The 18,168-nt window shown below is 47.2% G+C and overlaps 2 protein-coding genes across 2 annotated transcripts; one reads left to right on the top strand and one right to left on the bottom strand.

The window, feature by feature from the left end:
• Positions 1–362: 362 nt before the first annotated feature.
• On the top strand, positions 363–3,202 carry PtA15_1A589 (uncharacterized protein; the record flags this gene model as incomplete). The annotated part of the gene is made up of 10 exons (XM_053165631.1): positions 363–423; positions 550–773; positions 849–895; positions 977–1,124; positions 1,195–1,282; positions 1,391–2,064; positions 2,145–2,262; positions 2,347–2,453; positions 2,523–2,667; positions 2,751–3,202. The coding sequence occupies 10 exons, from the start codon at positions 363–365 to the stop codon at positions 3,200–3,202; spliced, it is 2,064 nt and encodes a 687-aa protein (XP_053016804.1).
• A 3,726-nt stretch (positions 3,203–6,928) lies between these two features.
• Positions 6,929–17,496, bottom strand: PtA15_1A588 (uncharacterized protein; the record flags this gene model as incomplete). The annotated part of the gene is made up of 11 exons (XM_053165630.1): positions 6,929–7,072; positions 7,154–7,222; positions 7,292–7,420; positions 7,508–7,571; positions 15,217–15,892; positions 15,968–16,177; positions 16,255–16,380; positions 16,450–16,600; positions 16,673–17,031; positions 17,105–17,363; positions 17,416–17,496. 11 exons carry the CDS (start codon positions 17,494–17,496, stop codon positions 6,929–6,931), a joined length of 2,268 nt encoding a protein of 755 aa, XP_053016803.1.
• Between the last annotated feature and the right edge of the window lie 672 nt (positions 17,497–18,168).

Genomic DNA, 18,168 nt, shown 5'->3' with positions numbered 1-18,168 from the left:
CAAAACTGATTATTGCAGGTTTTGGGTCCCCTGGAAACTTGCGCAAAACTGCTTTTGCAGGTTTTGGTTCCCCACCAAAGGTTCACAAGACTGCTTTTTTTTGAAGGTTAAGGGTGCCCAAGAAATTTGTGCAGGACTGATAGACAGCCCCAAGGAAGGTTGAGCAACAATTGTGGGGTTGTAAAACTCGAGCATAGCCCCCTTGCACGGTCCCCATACTGGGTGGAGCCGAGCAAGCCGACGTCGGTTCAACCACTGCTGTGTGCCAGCAGACGTCGCGTGGCCCCCGCCGCGTGTCAGCTGTGTGGTGGAGGGCGGGGCGAACGAACTGGCGGCCAACAAACCTAAAAAAGCCAGATCCGATGACCGCCACCAAACGCAAGACAGCCAAAACCCAGCAGAACGAACCATCCACCAGACCGGGTAGGCCAACCCCACCCCCCCGCCACCTCCATCCCACACTTGTTCCCTCATCTTCCATCCCACCCCCTCGTCTTCTGCTCACATCGTTACACACTCCCCCCTCTCCCTGATCAACCACCATCCTAGCAGGTACCTCTGGTGTCAAATACCACTGTGACGGCTGCTCTGCAGACATCTCAAACACTGTCCGGATCAGATGCGCCCATCGCCAGCATATCACCACCAACCTCGGCACTCAGATCCTCACCCAGTCTGCCCTCGTGTGTGACAACTTCGATCTGTGTGGCCAATGCTTCTGCGAGGGCAAAGAGATCGGTCAACACAAAGCATGGCACGACTATCGAGTAATCGTCTGTAAACTTCCCTCATCTTCTCATCATCAATCCCGATCAATCGAATACTCATCGCCGCCATCCTCCTAACAGGAACCACACTCGGTTCCTATCTTTACCGAGGATTGGGGTGCTGATGAGTAAGTCGTCAAGCTGATGGAACTGATGGAAACAAAACTGACAATCGGATTCAACTATGATCAAACATCACCACCGCTTAGAGAGCTGCTTCTAATTGAAGCCTGCCAAATCTATGGCCTCGGAAATTGGAGTGACATCGCCGACCACGTCGGCAACGGTCGGACGAAGGAAGAAGTCGAACGGCATTATCTCGACGTGTTTATTGGCAGCGATGATTACCCGCTTCCTGTTTGTCAAACTCTCAGCCTGTTATCGATACCGTGCGAGCAAATATCTAATGATTGAATGCAAAGCTCAGCCGATTGATGCTAGGATCGAGATCGATCAGGACGAGTTCCAAGCCCGTAAGAAGAGAAGGTTGGAGGAGGTGCACGCTCGCCCTTTACGTCAGTCTATTAATTTATGCATTTCTATAACTGTGCAACAAAAACAAAACAAAAAAGGAACGAAAAAAAATAATTGAATCCCTGTCAAACTTTCCCTTCAATCCTCAGAAATGCCACCGCCCAAGCCAGTATCGTCCGCGCCCACAAATCACGAGATTGCCGGGTTTATGCCTGGGAGGTTGGATTTCGAAATTGAGTGGGAAAACGAGGCTGAAAATATGATCAAGGACTTGAGTTTTGGACGAGTGTATCGATTCGGTGGTGATTCGCAGCCTGAAAAGCTACCAGAGGAGGATGACATCGCAGAAGAAAAGGACGAAAATAATGCAGCGCCGAATCAAGACCAGCAAACGATCCCCCCAGATTCTACGGCCAAACGGAAGCGCGGTGTCGGGTCAGGGGCTGGCAAAACAACCCAAAGGACAGACGAGACAGCACCAACAAGGACAGATACTGTACAAAGACAGTGCCCTGATGAGAATGATGGCGATGCAGCAGAAGCCGACGGCCGAGATTCAATGCCATCATCATCTGTTGATCCACTCCAAACCGGCCCCTCCCCGGATCCTAAACCAAAGAGTAAAGAGAAAGAGAAAGAAGAGCCGAAAGCCGAGGATGAAGATGACAATGAAGAGGTAGACGAAGAGCCGCCGCTCTCAGACGAGCCTGACCTGGACTTAGAACTCAAGCTCACCCTCCTAGAAATTTACAACGACAAGTACGATCGGCGGTTGCAAGCCAAGGCAGTGGTCTTCGACCGGAATCTTTTGGAGTACAAAAAGGTAACCAGCAGCTGGCCGGACTTAGCGTCTATGCTGTGGCCTGCATTTTGACGCTTGCCCTCAATTATGGCTGCATGTAGATTCAAGCGGCGGAGAGAAAGCTGCCCAAGGAGATCAGAGACCTAGTGATCCGGATCAAGCCCTTCGCCCGGCTCCAGACGGCCACCGACCACGAACAGTTCCAGGAAGGCCTGATCTGTAAATACCTATTTCGGCTGACTTTACTGCGCCCAACCAGGGGGGGGTCTGCAAGTGACAGTTTCGCATCGCTCTGTTTTCTAGACGAAATGGCGCTGCGGAAACGCATTGCCGAGTTGCAGGAGTACCGCAAGATGGGCATTACCAACTTGGTCGATGCCGAACGGTACGAGAAAGAGAAGGCGGCCCGGGTAAGTCTTTCCGTCCTCCTGGTCGTCTCCCCACACTCACAAAATCCTCTTCGCGCGTCTTCAAAAAAGTTGTTTGCGAAGCAGCGCGAAATGGCCGGACATGATCGGTTTGGTGTGCGTAAGCAGAGAGTCAGTGGGGCTGGGTTGGGCTTGGATGAAATGAGCAGTCGGGAAGGCACCCCTGGCAGTTCAGGAAAGGCCTCCAAAAAGAACTGTAAGTCTTCTCAATCTCGAGGCTTTCCGCAAGATTCTACTCAATGACCCTCGGCTGATCATATGCACGATGAATACCACCAGCGGCTGTGCCACTGAGTCTGGCGACGAGCGGCTCGAAGCAGCTCCTTCACCCGTCCGAGCTGGCGCTATGTTCGCGACTGCAGATCCTACCGAGCCCGTTCCTGATGATCAAGGAGGCGATGTTCCGGGAACATGTGCGGCGAGCGGCGCTGGGACAGACGCTGGACCGAGCCGACGTCGTTGGGCTCTTTCCGCCGCTTGGCCTGGTGGGGGATGCAGAGGAGGGCCTGGAGGAGGGCGAAGAGGACGAGGGGGTGGAGCAGGGCGCGGGCAAGGGGCATGCGGGGGCTCCCTTGAAGGAGCACAAGGTGGAGCTTATTTGGGACTTCTTTTTCGACAACCCCCCGCTGCTGTCCGGGCTTCAAGCCGATCACAATAGCTCCACTACCACCCACCAGCAAGCCCCAAACCACTGTCCAAACGGTCCGCACACTCCGTCCATCCCGTCATGATTAATCCGCCTCCCTCTCTCTCCGCTTCCTTGTTTGCTTTCGTTTCTTCATAAAGACCCTCAAGAGAGGACGTAATGGCTTGTTTTTTCTTCGTGTTGTCTTGCCCAAAACAACATTCTCTTCAGTTGTATTTTTTTAATGTTTTAGCAATGCAAGATTTTCCGCACTGTACATAAATTTGGGCCTTCTTTTTCGACGCCCCGCCGCTGCTGACTGGCCTTGAACCCAACCACAATACCACGGCCTCTCACCAACAGGCCCCAACGCAGGATGCAGATATCATTTTCGACAGGGTTGGGAGGCCTCCGGCCGGCGGGAGGGGCCCTGATGCTTTGTATTGTCCCGACCCTCCCAGCCGCGGAGTGGGCAAACCACTGCGCCGGCTGGAGGGAGGAAGGCAGACAGCGTCCCCCCTGAGGCCCGTGTTAGTTGAAATACATATTTGTCAGTTGAAGACGTATTTACGTATGTACGTTGGGCAACCAATTTCGAGCACTCACTTTTCTCAAACAATTAATATCGGTCAAGGACAGACACCGCCTGGCACAGCCGGTATTGGCTATTCCGCTCTCACGTTTTTCGGCCTGGAAGGTTCCAAAGGAGAGCTCGCGCCGGCCGGATCCACATTCATTCCACCATCAAAAACGTGCATAAATACTTCACCAACAAGCGCCTGCTAACAACAAGCATCCAGTTCGAAACCACTTCCAACGCCATCCATCCACTCCCAAACCACTCCCAAATCCATCACGAGAGAACATGCGCCCATCCATCATCTTCATCGCTGCAATTGGTGTATTCCAGAATGCTATGCCGACTGTTAGTGTTGACGTGCGTATTACAGGTGGAAACTCATCTGTGAGCTTTCAACCATTTCGTTCTTTGGACTTAGAAACGGCTAGAAAAATTCTCCTCACACGAAGTCGTTGTTGACCGGGTATCCTTTTACTATCTCTCACCCAACTCTTACAAAGCCCGGCATCAACTGCTGTTCTGATTGCCCGCCGGGCGGCCCGCCGCACGCATGCGATGGGTGCAACCGCTGGTGCTGATGCTCTTTTATCTTCAGAAATTCAGTGCATTGGTACGTGAAACTTCCCCGATCTTTACCGCTACTGCAGAAGAATTAAGGCCCTGGACTTCCCCCTGACCCTCAGCAGCTACGATCTCGGCGACTTGCCAGGCATAGCGACCCCCTCGGAGTGCATGACTTTATCTCTATTTCGCCCTCTTCTTGTTGTGATGTTGATGTTCATATCAGGCAGTCTACCCAATGCACTACAGCTCCTCAAAATCTCGTGCACTTGTTTAAAATGAATCACCTGTGACCAGTGAATGCAATTTCTTTACTCTATCAATCATCAGAGGACGTGCCCGCATTCTTGATGCAGTCAAACCTCTCTGACCATATGCTTGTATAAGGGCATAACCTCTCATACCACATACTCATTTGGGTCCGCAAAACAAAATTTTGGCCTGTAGCTAGCCCTTCTAACCACATAACTTGCCAAACCACATAGTAAAATCTGTCCACCAAGACTCAAGGGGTGTGAGGTTAGAGAGTGGAGGAATTCCTGTTGAGTCCATGGGAGCCTCCCAGATCTCAATTTACACACCCAAATTCTTCATTTTTGACAAACAGTGAAATGTTTTCCTAATCCTCCAGTCCATTGATTTCATGTGCACTGGTTAAATTTTTGATAGGTGTCTTGATTTAGGATTTAGAGGGTCATCTAGAGCTCCCTAAATGACAATGGGAAATCATCCAGTGTAATGACTTGAGTGCCACAATAAAAATTGGGACAGGCCACAGATTGAGTATCTTGTGAATGTCTACAGACTAGCTATACTTCCAAAAGGTTCACCTAAGAATTTTTTATCTAAGATAACAACAGACTAATAGACAAGGCTTTAATTCACACTTCTGATGATCATGATATATTACAATGAGGAAAGATGTTTACAAATTAGGATTTTATGCCCTTTCATATTTATACAACTAGAGGCCAAGGCGGCTGTGCCGCTGTACTCACAGGAGGAGTAAAGCACACCCAGCTCTTGGAATCTGCTATGTGACAATGATAGAACAGAAGTCACTATGAAAGATCTCACTCTCAAGACAAAATGATTGGGAACAGCCTTTTTCATCAGGTGCCTGGTTCAAAGTGAGAAAATCTGTGACAATTGGATCAGATTTGATCATTTTCAATTGAAAGGATTAGCCTATAGAATACCTACTCATCATCCTCACAGTACCAAGTGAAGCATGATGAATAACCACCAGCCTGCTTTGAAAAATTCCTGCTGGATGTTTGCAGAAATTGCCAATACTACCCCAGTCTTGAATATTTGTGTCTCATCACACAATATAGACCAGCTGTTGGCTGGTCAGTTGAAGCAGTTTGAAAATGGGCTGTGGTGGACGCAGCAGACAGGCTCCTTGGCTGTGAATGATCAACCATGTGAATATTTGTGTCAATGGGATGGATCCCTTTTCTGTGAGAGGTCACCCTCTCAGACCTGAACTGCCACCCCCGGAAATTAAAAGATTTAGAGCAACTAAAATGAATTGTTTATTGACAGTTAGAGCTTTGTATTTACAATCATAATAATGAAGTTTGAAAGTAATCTGAGTGAGAAGATTGGTCCGGGCATGTACCTAAAAGCGGGACAGGAGATGCCCGGGGACTGAGTCTGGTTTGATGGGAGTGGAAGGGGTTGGATGCACGCTAGCGCCGCCTTCGTGTGTTACAGGATGTTCTGTTTATTCCTGCACTCCGGTCGGCCGTGCAACCAACATCAGTCTCTTTCTCTGGTAGGTCTGTTTGCTTGGTTTCTTCCCACTTACGGGTGTTAGCCGAGTTACTGGAGTAACTTCGTCTTCTCTTGTCTGTACGGTTCTATACACTCTTGTACTGTTTGTTTGAGAACGGTTTTCCAACATTAGTTCTCTGTTTTTATTTCTGTGCTTACGGGTAACCAGTGCCTCCGATGATAGTCGTGAGAGCAGGTCTGTCTGGGTTTTGGATCCGAGTTGTTCCACAAGAGGTCTACAAATGAGCACGATAAAGTCAGCCTTAACATTAAGTCTGCTTTTTGTTCCTCTTGGGATGTACAAGGTTCTGGTCTGTGGGCTGTGACCATTGAGGTTCTTGCTTGCGCGGCATCTGCGGTCAACGAAGCAATACACAACAGTTAGCTTTGCCGTGGTTACACGGCAGTTGTGGGGCGCCGTCAAAAATGCCAGAAGTTTGGTTGTCAATTTGACGCACCTTGCTCTGCGGCCGTTGACGGCCAAAAAACAGGTCTCCGGTCAGCCGTCAAACACACTGTCGAAGTGCCAACCGCCCCGACCGCCCACATTCCGGCAAATGTCGGTCAAACCTACCGCCGAATTGACCACTTGGTCAAATTGCCAAGCAAAGCCGAGCCCCACAAGATCAGCGGACAGGGACGTTTGACCGCCCTGACGGGCAAACCACCGGCAAATTGGCGGCCAATCACCTCACCACGCCCCACGGCCGTTTCCCGCCGATTGTTTTAGGCTTGGTCCCATCGGGAGCACTCACAGGGGACTCTGACCAAATGCAGACAAAGGAATCCAGGCCACCAGGGCCTTTTTTTGTTTTTTATTGCATGTTCATAGTTTTTTTTGGCTTTAATATTTGGTGTTTTTTTTCTGCTTTTTGATGCCTTTTCTGTTTTTCTTTTTGTTACAAGCAAGCATTAAATAGAGAGTGGTTGAGAGGAGCAGAAATAAGAACGGTTTTGTTCGCGCTTGTGAGAAATAATTTGTTCTACTTTGAGTGCCTTGTCAAGGTTACCTCGGACTTTGATTTGGTTGGCAGTATAAAGCTTTTGAGGATTCATCTGTTATCATAAAACAGAAATCGATTTTCAGGGTCGTCTGGGCAACAAATACAAGCAGACCCTTGGCCAAGAACAACATACCTCTCCGGTGGCCAGAGCTACTAGGTTGTTGTCTGAACACCATATTGTAACGTCCGGTTTGAACGGTGCCTTTTGCAGGAGAAGAGTCATTCTATCCAGCCAAAATGACTCTTGAGGAGGATGGTTGGCAATACATACAATCTGCGCTAGTTCTGCGCCTGTGCCGCCTGCTTGCCAAGCAAATTGAGTGATGCTGTCACCAAACATCACCAGCTTGTCCATTAAGAATGGCTCGCACTTTGTTGTAGACATTTCAGATTGTGTGACCTGGCGTGAGCATATAATCAGTTACTTTTGTTGAGAGGGCATAAGGATTTGAGACGGGTCATTAGCGAGAAATGAGGCAAGACTCACTGGGACAGTAACCATGATGACTTTGTTTTTGGGAACAGCTCGATGTGCGACTAAATGCTTATTCCTATTTGTGTTTATGTATCGGAAGATCAGACAGTTAGAGATGATGAAATTAAGAGGCATCCAAAGACGGTGGTGTAGTCGCAGTATTGATTGTTGAATTGGGCCTTTTGGAGAGTTGAGTTGGATTTGGAATTGAATGAGATGAATGTGCAAGGTTTGTTTGCCGAGCCACTGCACTGATCTCTTGGAGACATCATGATGATGGGGGCTGGTGATCTGGACGGGGTGCTTGGGACAATGACAAGGAGCTTGGTTGAAGGTGACATGTCCCTCTGGAGGGGTGATAAGGGACTTGGTTGGAGTTATTGCTGGGGATGTGGAGGGTGACAAAGGGACTTGCTCAAAGTTTGGATGTGCCTCTGAAGAGTGAGGTGAAGGGGTGTTGAGGGTGACATGTCCCTCCGACGCACAGACTTTTAGAATATTCTGGAATCTGCGTAGGCCCCCTCTCCTGATTGCCGCTGGTGAGCTCTGGTGGTTGCCGGTGTGCTGGCCGTCAAAGGTTCTTGACGGCAAATTGCCGCTTTGCCCACCAGTGTTTGATTGGTCAAGGCATGTTTACCGTCAAATTGGCTAGGCAAGTTAACATAACTCGCCTGAAGTCAAGTCAACTTTGCATGAGCTTGAGTGTTGGCGGGGGTGCGGTCAGATTGGCGGCAATTTGACAGCGCAAGGGTCAATTTGCCGGTGGCTTCCACCCCGCGTCAATTTGACGGGCAAAACCCAAAATTGTGCAACCGCTGTGTAGGTTTTGGTCTGGACTGCAAAAGGGGTCTAACCTTTTATGGCAGCTGGGCTTGCGCCTTGGTCTAGCCGCGCGAGCTTCCTTGGAGGTTGCTGCGGGTTTGGGTCTGGTTCTGGTTTCCTACAGAAATTTGTGGCGTACAAACCTTTGGGCGGCTTCGCCCATTACAATGTTAACACCACCGGGAAGTGAATCAACATGGTCAGATTTGAGATGGCAACAGCCAAGGATTGGAATCTGTAATCTTCCCTGATGATCTCAGCATCTAGCTAACAGGATCAACATTGAAAGCCAACAGCTTGCGGTGACTGCATTTTGGGGCCGGATTGGCCGGGCGGGAGGGGTTGGATGGAGGTCTGGGCAGGGGGTAGCAGAAATCGTCGGCGATGTATCTGAGCAAGCTTGCAAGGTTCGTGGTCAATGGACCTGAGTTGACAGTCCAAGGGGCAAGCAGCAGCAGGGAAGCCGGAGTGGGTGCGGGTCAGCGAGGGCCTTGGTCCACGACAAGCGTCAGCCGGCCATTCTCCTTGTCTCCAGCCAGGTGTTGTTGCCGTTCCTGAGCAAGCGGCGTTTGCAGACGCGGCAGGAGTTTAAGCCGCCGATGGCGACAAGGAGACAGAGAAATCAGTAGACCAGGATGGTCATTCTTTTCCACCAGAAGGTACCGCCCAATCTCAAACAGGCATCCAGCTAGTAACTCATGATGACTCACCAGTAGATCAAGGCAAAATAAAATTCCACAGATTCTCCTTCAGCGCTCTCTTGTGCTGTCGTGAATGGCATTGCACATCTAGGTTGGAGAATTGTTGGTAGTAATTGGGCTGGGCGCGCTTGCTGGTCCAGATTGGCTTCTGGATTGTCTGCTGTTGTTGTGGGACATGATGGGTGGGCTAGGAGTGGTGGCTGTGTTTGGAGAGCAAGCGGCTGGAATATTGGATTCAATTGGTGGGCCGTTGCCCAAGCCAACAGGACATGACAAGCTGTTCTGTTCCGCGCATACTATTGGGGAGGGAAGAATTGGTTTGTAATGTTTGATGACTGACCTGAGCATCAAGGGGCAGAAGAGGCACATGAACATTTTGAATTCATACACTATTACATAGTGAAGCCGAAATGTGAAAATTAATCCTGACCTATCTTTTGATTTCCTTCTTCTACTTGCTCTTCAGCATTTTGATGATTTCTTTGCATGTATTGAGAGGTTATTTGGATTTGTCTTGGGGATCTTCAGGGCCGCAAGCGCTACTGTCTGGCGATGGCTTGAAAGAAATTGAGTGGTTTCAGGTGGGAAGAGGAAATCTGATGTAGCTCGGGATACCAGTTGCAAGGGCTGCGGGAGGGGGGGGGGGCTTTGGGTCTGGGCAACACCAAATATGGGAAATAGAGTATACAGGCATCTTGGAATTCCAAATGGCTGGCGCAGTTGCCATGGAATCAATTACAGTTACATTGGCCATGGCGTGGTGTTTGCATGGGGGGAGCCAGTATTGATTCCAGGGAGAGCTTAAAAGGCGGATAGCTCAAAGATGTAGTTGTTTCCCCAGGTAATTGGAGAAGCTGCACTTCCAGCTATCCGTTGCCCTCAACCCCTCCGCTGTTGCACGTGTGCAGTCTGAGGGGCAAAGAGTGGGCCCCCCAAGGGTCTGCAGCCTTTGCTGCAGTCCGGGAGCCTTCATGTCCATCACTTTGAACCGTGCGCTTGACATGGGCTTGGTGTTGAGCCTGTGGGCATGAATTTGGCGCTATTGGAAGGCTGGGTTGAGAAGTTGCTTGTGTTTTTATTGTGATGGGGAAACCCCCCCCCCCCCCCCCCCCCCTTTATTTTGAGATTTTGTTAATTGGGAAACCCATGTTTTTTTCTTCTTCATTTTGTGTAATTGTAAGGGGAAACCCTTGATCTTGATTTTTTTTTTAATTTTGGCAAAACTGTGTCTTCAATAAACTTGAAGTCCGTACCAGCTAGCCAAGAAAGGCTGCTTTCGGCGGACAGCAGGGAAGTGTATTGACTGGCCGGACGACAGAAGGTGTCTTGGCTCGCCGGGCCCGGGGGAAATATTGCTCCTTGGAAGTCACCTTCTAGTCTCCATGCTCACCGAGGTTGCTCCCCGGCAACCACCTGCTACATGCTTGCCAAGGATGATTCCTTCCCACTGGGCAGAATTCTCGACGCTTGTACATGCCTGCAGAGAAAACTGGCCATCAAATGGAGTACATACTCCCTTCTCCACTTCATGACCGCTTACATTGGCGGCCATCAAGAGGGGTTCCTGAAACCCAAATAGGCATTCTTGTGCCGGGCAAGCAAAATGTGGACTTCGAACACCTTTTGCAAGCTTTTTTGAAAGAGTAAGGCTGGGTGGGACAATCATTGCAAGATCATCAATGTGTAGGTTCTTAGGCCATTTTTTAGCAGATAAAGAAGTTTTATTCGGGGGTGCAAAGTGCTCCACTCAAAAGAAATTGGAGTGGCCGGCTGATCACTCCAAAATAATGTTTTTTTGGAGTGCTCAGCTAGCCACTCCAATTTCTTTAGAGTGGAATCCTGTCAACACCGCAAGAGCTATGCTTTGCTACAAAAAGCGGTGCTTTTGCATAGCAAAACAAAACCCCGCTAATCTAGATCCAGAGTAGCGTTAGCCCTAGCGGAAAACCGCTATTTAGAGCGGTAGCAAAGCACCAGCACCGTGAATTTGAACCGCGTGTAGCAAAGCAGTATTTTTTCCAATTTTGCTAAAGTTTAGTGTAGCGGCCAAATTTGCACTTTTGGCGTTTGTTAGCCCTCTAAGCGCTATGTAGCGCAAGAAGCATAGAAAATGGGGTCACTTTTTTGCCAAAAGCATAGCGGGTGAGTCCGCTTTTCTGTGGAAAGTGCCAAAAATCTAATTAATCATCAATCCTCCATCATTTTATGATGTTGAAGAACTTTGAATGATGCTACAGTAGCACAGCCAAATCAATAAAGTAGTAATTTTTTCGCTACTGTAGCAGGAAGGGTAGCGGAATGCTGCTACTTACCACTGAAAATAGCTTGCTATTTTTCTGAGTTTTTTTCCTATTAGAAAAATAGCAAAAAGCGTAGCACCTAGCCCACTACTAAAAGTGGAGCAAAGTGAGGTCAAATTAAATTGCTATGCGCAGCGTAGCTCTTGCGGTGTTGACCCTGTGCATCCAAAAATTAATGGAGTTCAACTACACACTATTTCCATTGCTCTTGATGACCGGGACATACAGGCCATCAAGAGCATACAACTTCTCAACAGCCGGTCCAGACCATTCATCAAGAGAACTCAACCCTCTCAATTGCTGGCAAAGACCGGCCATCAAGAGCATACAACCCTCTTGATAACCGGTCTGCACCGGTCATCAAGGGGATACAGCCCTCTTGATGACCAGTCTGTGCCGGTCTTTGAGGGTACTCGACACTCTTGATGACCAGTACAGACTGGTTATTGAGGGGACTCAACACTCTCAACAACCAGTATGTGCTGTTCTTTGAGAGGATAAAACCCTCTCAATGAATGGTAGAGTATCCCCTCAATGACCTGTGCAGACCGGTTATTGAGGGTGTTGAGTCCCCTTGATGAGTGGCACAGACCGGTGTGGAACTCTTAAAAGATCAGGAAAGAGCTGTGAGGGGAAATAGTCAACTACACTACTAATAATGTAGAAGAGGCTACAGGTGCTGGTGAGGCTCCCATCTTGACTAATGCTGATGGAGAGAGGGTTACACTAAGGCCCCGTTTGGCTGCCGCGTTATACATCATAAATCGTGTAATTTATGACGCCGCAACCCAAAGTTTGCCCCCCATTGCCATCAAAACTTTGAAACCCCCGGGGTTGCGCGTCATAAATTTGACCATTTATGACGTATAACACGGCAGCCAAACGGGGCCTATGAAAAAGAAAAGGGTGGGGCTGATGATTCTCTTTGACTTAGATGGCTTTAACACTAATGGGTTTGAGGTGTATCAATCCTACTGAGTGAGAGAGGAGAAGTGAGATGGGGAGAAAAGCAGAAGCTCTTGGGGAGTCACTCTGAGATGTGTAATGAGATATATGCTGGGGGATATATTTCTGAGGGGTGAAATATTATCTAAGTGAGGTGTGTAAAGGTACTACTGAGTGTATGTGGGGGAAGGTGCATACAAAGTGTAGTGGGTGAAAGTGCATCGTGGGGATACAACATCTAGAGGGGTGTTTATATATGTGAGAGGTACTACAGGGGGGTGATACATGATGAGCACATAGTAACAATATCTGAAGATGAGCAGTAATGATGAAGGTGCAATGACCAAGGAGTGTACATGAAAGGTAACTATGTAGAATATGAAATAATGAGGAGCATTTGGTAATAAATACAAGAGCTATGAAGGAATGTACTGCTGATTCATATGAAGGGGAAAATGAGTAATGAAGTTATGTAAGATCTGCAGTCCTATGTAGCTATGATACTAATGAATGATGTATGTAATAATGCTAAGGATATGTATGAAGAAAAGACCTGCCAAAACTATACATGCCAATAACTGCTGATCCATTTGGAAATCCTAGGTAGAATGAGTGGGTGAATAGGGGTAAAATGGGGTGTAGAATCTGAATATGAAGTAATAATGAGGTATTTATGAAGGGTTTAGGTGATATGAGGGTGATAGTATGAACAGGAACAGGGTTACCACACCGGTCATCAAGAGGGTTGTATCCCCTCAATGACCGGTGCAGACCTGTTATTGAGTGGGTTGTATACTCTTGATGGCTATTCTGTGCCAGCAATCAAGAGGGTTTTATGCTCTCAATTGCTGGTCTGTACCAGCAATCAAGAGGGTTTGGTTCTCTCAATGAATGGCATGGACCAGCCATCAAGAAGTTTTCTGCTCTCAATGGCCGGTCAGTCCCAGTCAACAAGAGAAATGGTAGTGTGTACACCATTAATCTTTGGAGTTCACAGGGTCCCACTCCAAATAAATTGGAGTGGCTAGCTTTGCACTCCAAAAACCAATATTTATTGGAGTGCACTACCAAAAAGTAGTGCACATGGTAATTTTTGGTAGTGTGTAAAGCATTAAACTAGAAAAAAAAACACTCAAGGAGGGGTAAGGGTTTTTTGAGACTCTGGAGTAGTTTCTACACTAAGTCTATATCCATGAAGGCAACATACACTGGAAGAAATATGAAATGTAGGACTAATTTTAGGCCTCTTGCTTTTCAGATGGCTTGTTGGCCTTGATCCAATCTCAAAGACATATTAATACCTAAACCAATTCTTCTTGAGGAAATATTAATACCTAAGGCCCCATTTGGCTGCCGTGTTATACGTAATAAATGTGCAAATTTATCACGCGCAACCCAAAGTTCACCCCCCGCCTCCACCAAAAACTTTGACCTCCCGGGCGTCGCACGTGATAAATAAGCCCATTTATCATGTATAACGCGGCAGCCAAACGGGGCCTAAACCAATTCTTTGTTCAGGTGCATTTGATAGTTTTCAAGAACCCACCCAACTGTAGAGAAATATGATTCAGAAGCCACTGAGGGTTTTGGGATGATTATTATTTCCCTGGTGACCTCAGATAGTGACGTGAACCAGGCGGAGCTATAGGAGTAACTCTTGGGCCACACTAGTTAGAACAAGTCCAAATAATTCATATCTTTTTTGATGAAAGAGTAGAATACAAAATATGGGCAATCATCCATGGCCCATCAAGATTTCTAGTAATTATCTTCCAGCAGATGGAATACTAGCATAATAGTAGCAGCAGGTAACAACAATAGTTATGCTACTCAAATGACTCCACCCAAACAGGTGGTATTCTTGACTAAAAATAAATTAATCCCTAAACAAAGATCTCTATGATGTTGCACAGGAGGCCAATCATACTCTCACAGTTTTTTTCTTAGTTTTAATGTTTTGCACAGAAGGGTCATCATGATCTTCCAGTATTGTTCATCATTCTTGAAGCAATGAGTCCAATAACCATTGGCATGATTGTGATTTTTATACCAATGACCAATGAGAGCAAGTGATATCCAAAAAACCATGTAACTTGAATGCTGTGTGGAAATGTAGTCAATCAATTCTTTTTGAATTGTATCAAAATTTGATGCCAAAGATATCTGTGTTTTAGTTTTATCCATTGTCATGATTGTTCCAACAAGAGGATAATTTCTGAGTCCTGGCTGAAGTATGATGTTATAGAGCCATTTGGAAAAGGCCTCATGTGCATTTTCAATTTGCTGGATTTGAAATGAGGTGAGATAATCTAGTAAGTGGTGGTGGCACAGTTGCAAATGGAAGAGCAAATATTCTATCTTTGACACCAAGTCATTCATATAAATTTCCTTTTGATTTTTGTGCACAATTCTGATGGTGAATTTTCTTGCTAGGATATTGACCATTTCTTCTTCAAGCAATACTGGAAGGTTGTACATTGACCAGCTTTTGCATGGTTTGAAAGGCAGCCAAGGCTTTTGTTCCTTGAAAGCTGTCATGATCAGGGTTTCATGTTCTCCCAAAATGACTGGTTTAGATAAAAATTTGGCTGGTAAAAGTAGATGTGGCAGATCACTCAAGCTGGGAACTGTGAAGTTTTCTATGTGGAAGCTTGGTTTGTGATCTTTTGATGATTTGTCAAGATATGGTTGCACAAGATTGTCAGCTTGCCATAGAGAGAAAGTTGCCTCCAATACAAGTGATTGTATAGTTTGAAACAACTGTGGTCCATCCTCCAAAAGCTGTGCCTGTGAATTATTGTTGAGATGTTTGTGCCAAGCCTGGAAAATGGAAATGGAAGTCCTGAGGCAGTTTTCTGTTGATGGCTTCTGGCTAAGATAGTCCAAAAGCGACGCCTGGAGGTGCCCAAACACCTTGCCATCTGATGCCTGGCCTTCTCCTGGTAGCATTGACTCTGTAACTACTCCCATTACTGGATAACCGCCGCCGGGCGGATGGAAAACCTCTTCCCAAAGCCAATTAGTCAGTCGGACGTGAGAAGTCTTCTCGGCTTCCAAGTTGGCCCCTGCAATGTTTTCCATTCTCAACATGGCCGTATTGATGAAGATGATCCAGGCTATTAATTGGTTGAACATATGACACAATCCACGTGGCACTTTGGTTCTTGATCCACTTCGAAAAGTCTGGTTGATTACCCGAATAATCGAGGGTCGAGATGAGTTCTTATGGAAAGGTGAAAAGATAACAGCCGGAAAACCGTTGACTTGAACGCGATCGTAAATTGTGACCTTGTGGTCGTCAAATTGTTTTCGGATCTCAGTACCAAATTTTTCTGTGAACTGTTGCAAGAATGGGGGGCTCATGCTGTTCTTAGGATAAGACGTGAGTTCGAGTTGCTCTTTGAGCTCTTTGAGAAAACCCATTGAAAAACCTGAATGTTCCATTATGTAGTTTTCATTTTGCTTGGCTTGTGTGACTGGCCGTTCAGCCTGGCCGGTTGCGGCGTTCATCTCGTTTTCGCTATGGCGAATATTATCAACCACTAGGACATGTGGATCGGGGACGTGCTCAAAAACCTTCTCGCTGCGGCTGGGATTTGAAGATTCGGAGGTTAAATGCAGCATTTGGGCTGGATTCAAGCCGCACAAGAAAGAAGTTAGGCTCAAATCTCAGCCAGAGTAGTGCTACTCGATTTCTTACTCACGGTGAGCTTCCTCGGTGTGTTCAGCAGGTCGAAGAACAGGTACCAGGGATTTGGATCTAGGATGATGTCCATTGTTCTGTATTTCCTCGGTGACGTTTTCATAATCAACAGACAATCTCAAATTGTCGTTATTTGAGCCGTGCTCATGAAAATCTTCGCTTTCGGCGTCTCTCGGGGTTGGAGCTTCTGAATCGAGTTCAATAATCGGAGCTGAAAATGAATCACACGCGATGTAAATAAACATGTTCAGTAAGCAAAGCTTGACAAGATACATGATCCTGACTTACAATGCCTCTCCTCGTGGTACTCCACATTGAGATCCAGTAGCTGAGGCATTAAATGGGCCTGATCAACATGGTGCCCGTGGGCGCGGCTCGGCAGGAAAGATGGCCAAGTAAAATCGTCCATCGGAGCTGAACAAGCATGTTTTTAACCCCGATCACAAGAGATACAGATATATGTACATGAAGATTTTGACTTACCACTGTTGTGGTTCACAGAAGATCCCAGTACCTTAACAGGTCTTGCCAGCCGTTGTTCTAAGGCTTGAGAGCCTTGTGGGACATGATAGTCTTCAGAGTCAGATGGCCACGAGGCCGAAGACGCAGCCGAATCCCCGCTGCTTGAGCCCAACTGAAAATTGGACGGAGAAGGAAGATGAGATTCTGATCCTGATGGCAAAGTTGAGTGATGCCCCTCCTTGACGCCTGGGAAGTATGGGGTGTTGGTCCGAGCAGGTGAGAAAGAGTGTGATGACTGGTCGAAAGTTAGTGGTTTGATTGAAGGCTGTTGATAGGCTTCCGCCTGGCTATCGAGCCCTCCTAAACCTGGAACCCGCGCCCAAGAGGCTTGGATAAATACAGCGGACATTTGGAGGGTAGGATCCATGGGCACAGTGAAGGATGCGGCATGCTTACTTTGCCACGCGGTCAAGAACCACTGCTCAAGTTCAGTTGGCGATGAGCCTCCTAGACGAACGGTAGGATTCAAATGATCCATGGTGCCTTCTTGATTTTTTTTTCGTTTTCCTGCATTCGATCCCAGTTTTTCTTCTTGAAGAATATCTGGCGTCAAGATGTCAGTTTGAGTTTAACCACCCCGCAGCATTTGTCAGCCTGGATTGAAATATCAGCACACTATTCTGTTTGCCATCAGATCCCTTATCGCGTTCCATAGTCGAGAGGTGTGGCGATGTTTGGCCCGCGTGTTGCTGATCCTGGCCCAACAGTCGCTTTCGATTCGACAGTTTCTCTTGAAAGTTGGGACTCGGAGAGGCGTCTGGACCAAGCGAAAAACTGTTCCCTTCAGAGCCTCGGGCCTGACTGTTTGAGTCGAGGTTAAGGGGGATGGTGGCATCATGGTCTGGTAAACCTTCCAGGAGCGGCCTGGCCAGAGCCTTGGAACCAATTATGAGCCACCCCACTTGCAGGAGAGAGAGTGAGGCAAACATTTTCGAAGAATTCTGAGTTGTGAGTGGGCGGTCCCCAGCGCAGGGCGATAAGCGCCGTTACGGACACACTCAGGTCCATTTGTCATGCGTTGCAGCCGGACGTGGGTGGTATGTGGAATCTCTCGCCGCCCCAGTGTACAGTGCCCCGCACCTCTTCTCGACTACCCCTACAGGGGTGTTCCAAATTTTTGGGGGGGGAAAATCAAAAAAAAAAATTTGGGGGCAGGGGCTTTTCTCTGATGATTGCTGATGTTTTTAGGGGAAAATGATGCTGTACAACAGCTGTCAGAACTTTTAGCCTGAGAAATAAGTGTTATACATACATTGTAATACATATTTGAATATATTACATAAGTGTACATATTATGGTTATTGTGAGGTCTCCTGGCATCCTGGCTTTGGCAAATGAAGAGACCTTCAAAAAAACAACTCACAATGGCGCCTGCTAGCAAAGCTTCTAACGCACAAAGAGCCCGCCGCAAATTTGAATCAATGCTGAGGAAGAAGGTTGGCCGCACAATCAAAAAGCAAAAATTGAATTCCAATCAAAGCTGTCCTATTGAGATTTCCAATGAGGACAAACAGGCTGATGAACAATTTTTTTGCAATCCTGACAAAAATCAATTCCCACCGGCAAGAACTCAGCCAATTGCACTCGCCAAATGCTGTAATCATATGGTTTACAGTGTTTTATATACATAATAAGTCCGTCAAGTACATAAAAAATACTTTATAAACCCATAGTACATAC

Source organism: Puccinia triticina, chromosome 1A (assembly GCF_026914185.1).
Source record: "Puccinia triticina chromosome 1A, complete sequence".
Lineage (NCBI taxonomy): Eukaryota > Fungi > Basidiomycota > Pucciniomycetes > Pucciniales > Pucciniaceae > Puccinia > Puccinia triticina.
The sequence above is the reverse complement of the archived record's forward strand: the minus strand, read 5'-3'. Positions and strand labels throughout refer to the sequence as shown.